Source organism: Ictidomys tridecemlineatus, chromosome 1 (assembly GCF_052094955.1).
Source record: "Ictidomys tridecemlineatus isolate mIctTri1 chromosome 1, mIctTri1.hap1, whole genome shotgun sequence".
Classification (NCBI taxonomy): Eukaryota; Metazoa; Chordata; class Mammalia; order Rodentia; family Sciuridae; genus Ictidomys; species Ictidomys tridecemlineatus.
Genome location: NC_135477.1, coordinates 188854212 through 188856103, shown reverse-complemented (window position 1 = coordinate 188856103; position 1892 = coordinate 188854212). Strand labels below are relative to the sequence as shown.

At 48.0% G+C, this 1892-nt stretch overlaps 1 protein-coding gene across 1 annotated transcript; it reads left to right on the top strand.

The window, feature by feature from the left end:
• Positions 1 to 670: 670 nt before the first annotated feature.
• Positions 671 to 1534, top strand: LOC144366688 (olfactory receptor 2W3-like). Its single transcript, XM_078021335.1, has one exon. The coding sequence runs from the start codon at positions 671 to 673 to the stop codon at positions 1532 to 1534; it is 864 nt and encodes a 287-aa protein (XP_077877461.1).
• Positions 1535 to 1892: the final 358 nt, after the last annotated feature.

Sequence of the window (1892 nt, the reverse complement as noted above, 5' to 3'; positions counted from 1 at the left end):
TCTTTCCTTCCTTCCTTCCTTTCTTCTTCTTTTCCTTTCTTTGAGGAGTCTGGCAGGAGCCAACCTCTCCTAGATTGGTGATGATGAAAGTTGCCACGGCGTCCACCCAGCCTCAGGTGCACTAAGGATGCTCATTCACAGAGAGAGGAGGGACTCCGACCCTAGTACCATGTCTCCACTTTCTTCCTGGACTGAGGAAGAGGACAGATGAGCTCTGCTTTTCATGGGAAGCCTGATTCAGGGGATTCAGATCTAGAGGAAAAATAGGGAATTTTCTGCCCTAAAAAATATTTCCGTAAATCTTAAAAATGTTTTCACCTTCAAAAAATTTGATCAATGTTTAGCAAAATGTTCATAATATACTGTTTAAAAATATGTTCTCTCCTTAAGAATATGTTTATTTTTAATTCCCACAAACTTTCTGTTTATTTTTTAAATAATATTTAGGTTTTACATTTTGTTTTGAGTACATTTTTTTTTTTTACCCTTGATGTATAAACACTGTTGATTTCTGGTGTTAACCCAGTAAGCGATGCACATGGACAGGCACGTTTTCACCAGAAGTTCCAGATGTTCTTAGTATGTGACAGGGGTGCAGAGGAGCTAGGAATTACTTTTCCTTTCCTTTTTTTTTTTGTTTTAAATTCCATTTTCCTCAGGTATAGTAGAGATGGACAGGACCAACGGCAGCACCCAGGGCCACTTCATCCTCCTGGGTTTCTCTGACCGCCCCCACCTGGAGAGGGTCCTCTTTGTGGTCATTCTTGTAGCCTACCTGCTGACCCTGGTGGGCAACAGCACCATTATCCTGGTGTCTCTGCTGGATCCCCGGCTCCACACGCCCATGTACTTCTTCCTCACCCACCTGTCCTTCCTGGACCTCAGCTTCACCACCAGCTCCATCCCCCAGCTGCTCCACAACCTGAGTGGCCGCAATAAGACCATCAGCTATGTGGGCTGCGTGGTCCAGCTCTTCCTGTTCCTGGGCCTGGGTGGAGTGGAGTGTCTGCTGCTGGCTGTCATGGCCTATGACAGGTTTGTGGCCGTCTGCAAGCCCCTGCACTACATGACTATTATGCATCCACAACTCTGCCTGGGCTTGGTGTCAGTGGCCTGGGGCTGTGGGATGGCCAATTCTTTGATCATGTCACCAATGACGTTGTGGCTACCTCGATGTGGGCACAACAAGGTGGACCACTTCCTGTGTGAGATGCCGGTGCTGATCTGGTTGGCCTGCATCAGCATTGCTGCCATGGAGGGCATCGCCTTCATCCTGGCCGTGGGCATCATGCTGTCTCCCCTGGTCTTCATCTTGGTGTCCTACGGCCACATTGTCAGGGCTGTGTTCAGAATCCAGTCGTCCTCAGGAAGACACAGAATCTTTAATACCTGTGGCTCCCACCTCACCGTGGTCTCCCTGTTCTACGGGAACATCATTTACATGTACATGCAGCCAGGACACAGCTCCTCCCAGGACCAGGGCAAGTTCCTCACCCTCTTCTACAACATTGTCACCCTGCCCCGAACCCCCTGATCTACACCATCAGAAACAAGGAGGTGAAGGGGGCACTGAGAAGGCTGCTGCTGGGAAATATAAGTTTAGGAAAGAATTTATAACCAAAGGTAAATTTGGGAACTCCCGCTTATGTTAAGACTTACAAAGCTGGAGGTGTTGAACTATGATTTAGTATCACCAATGTCTGTCAGAATTTCAGCAGAATTCATCACCAGCTTGTCCCCCACATTTAGTTTGCCTGGTGTACAAGTCATGCAGGAGTACATCAGGGCTGACACCCAGAAGCAGGACTTCTCAAGGAAAGGTCTGCTGACCACTGCTGATGCAGATATGGAGAAGGGCTGTGCTGTTCTCATAGCTAGGTGTTTGGAGGAAG

What these genes read in the sequence shown, in the direction of transcription:
- LOC144366688 (XM_078021335.1), top strand. Translation starts at nt 671, where the DNA reads ATGGACAGGACCAACGGCAGCACCCAGGGCCACTTCATCCTCCTGGGT.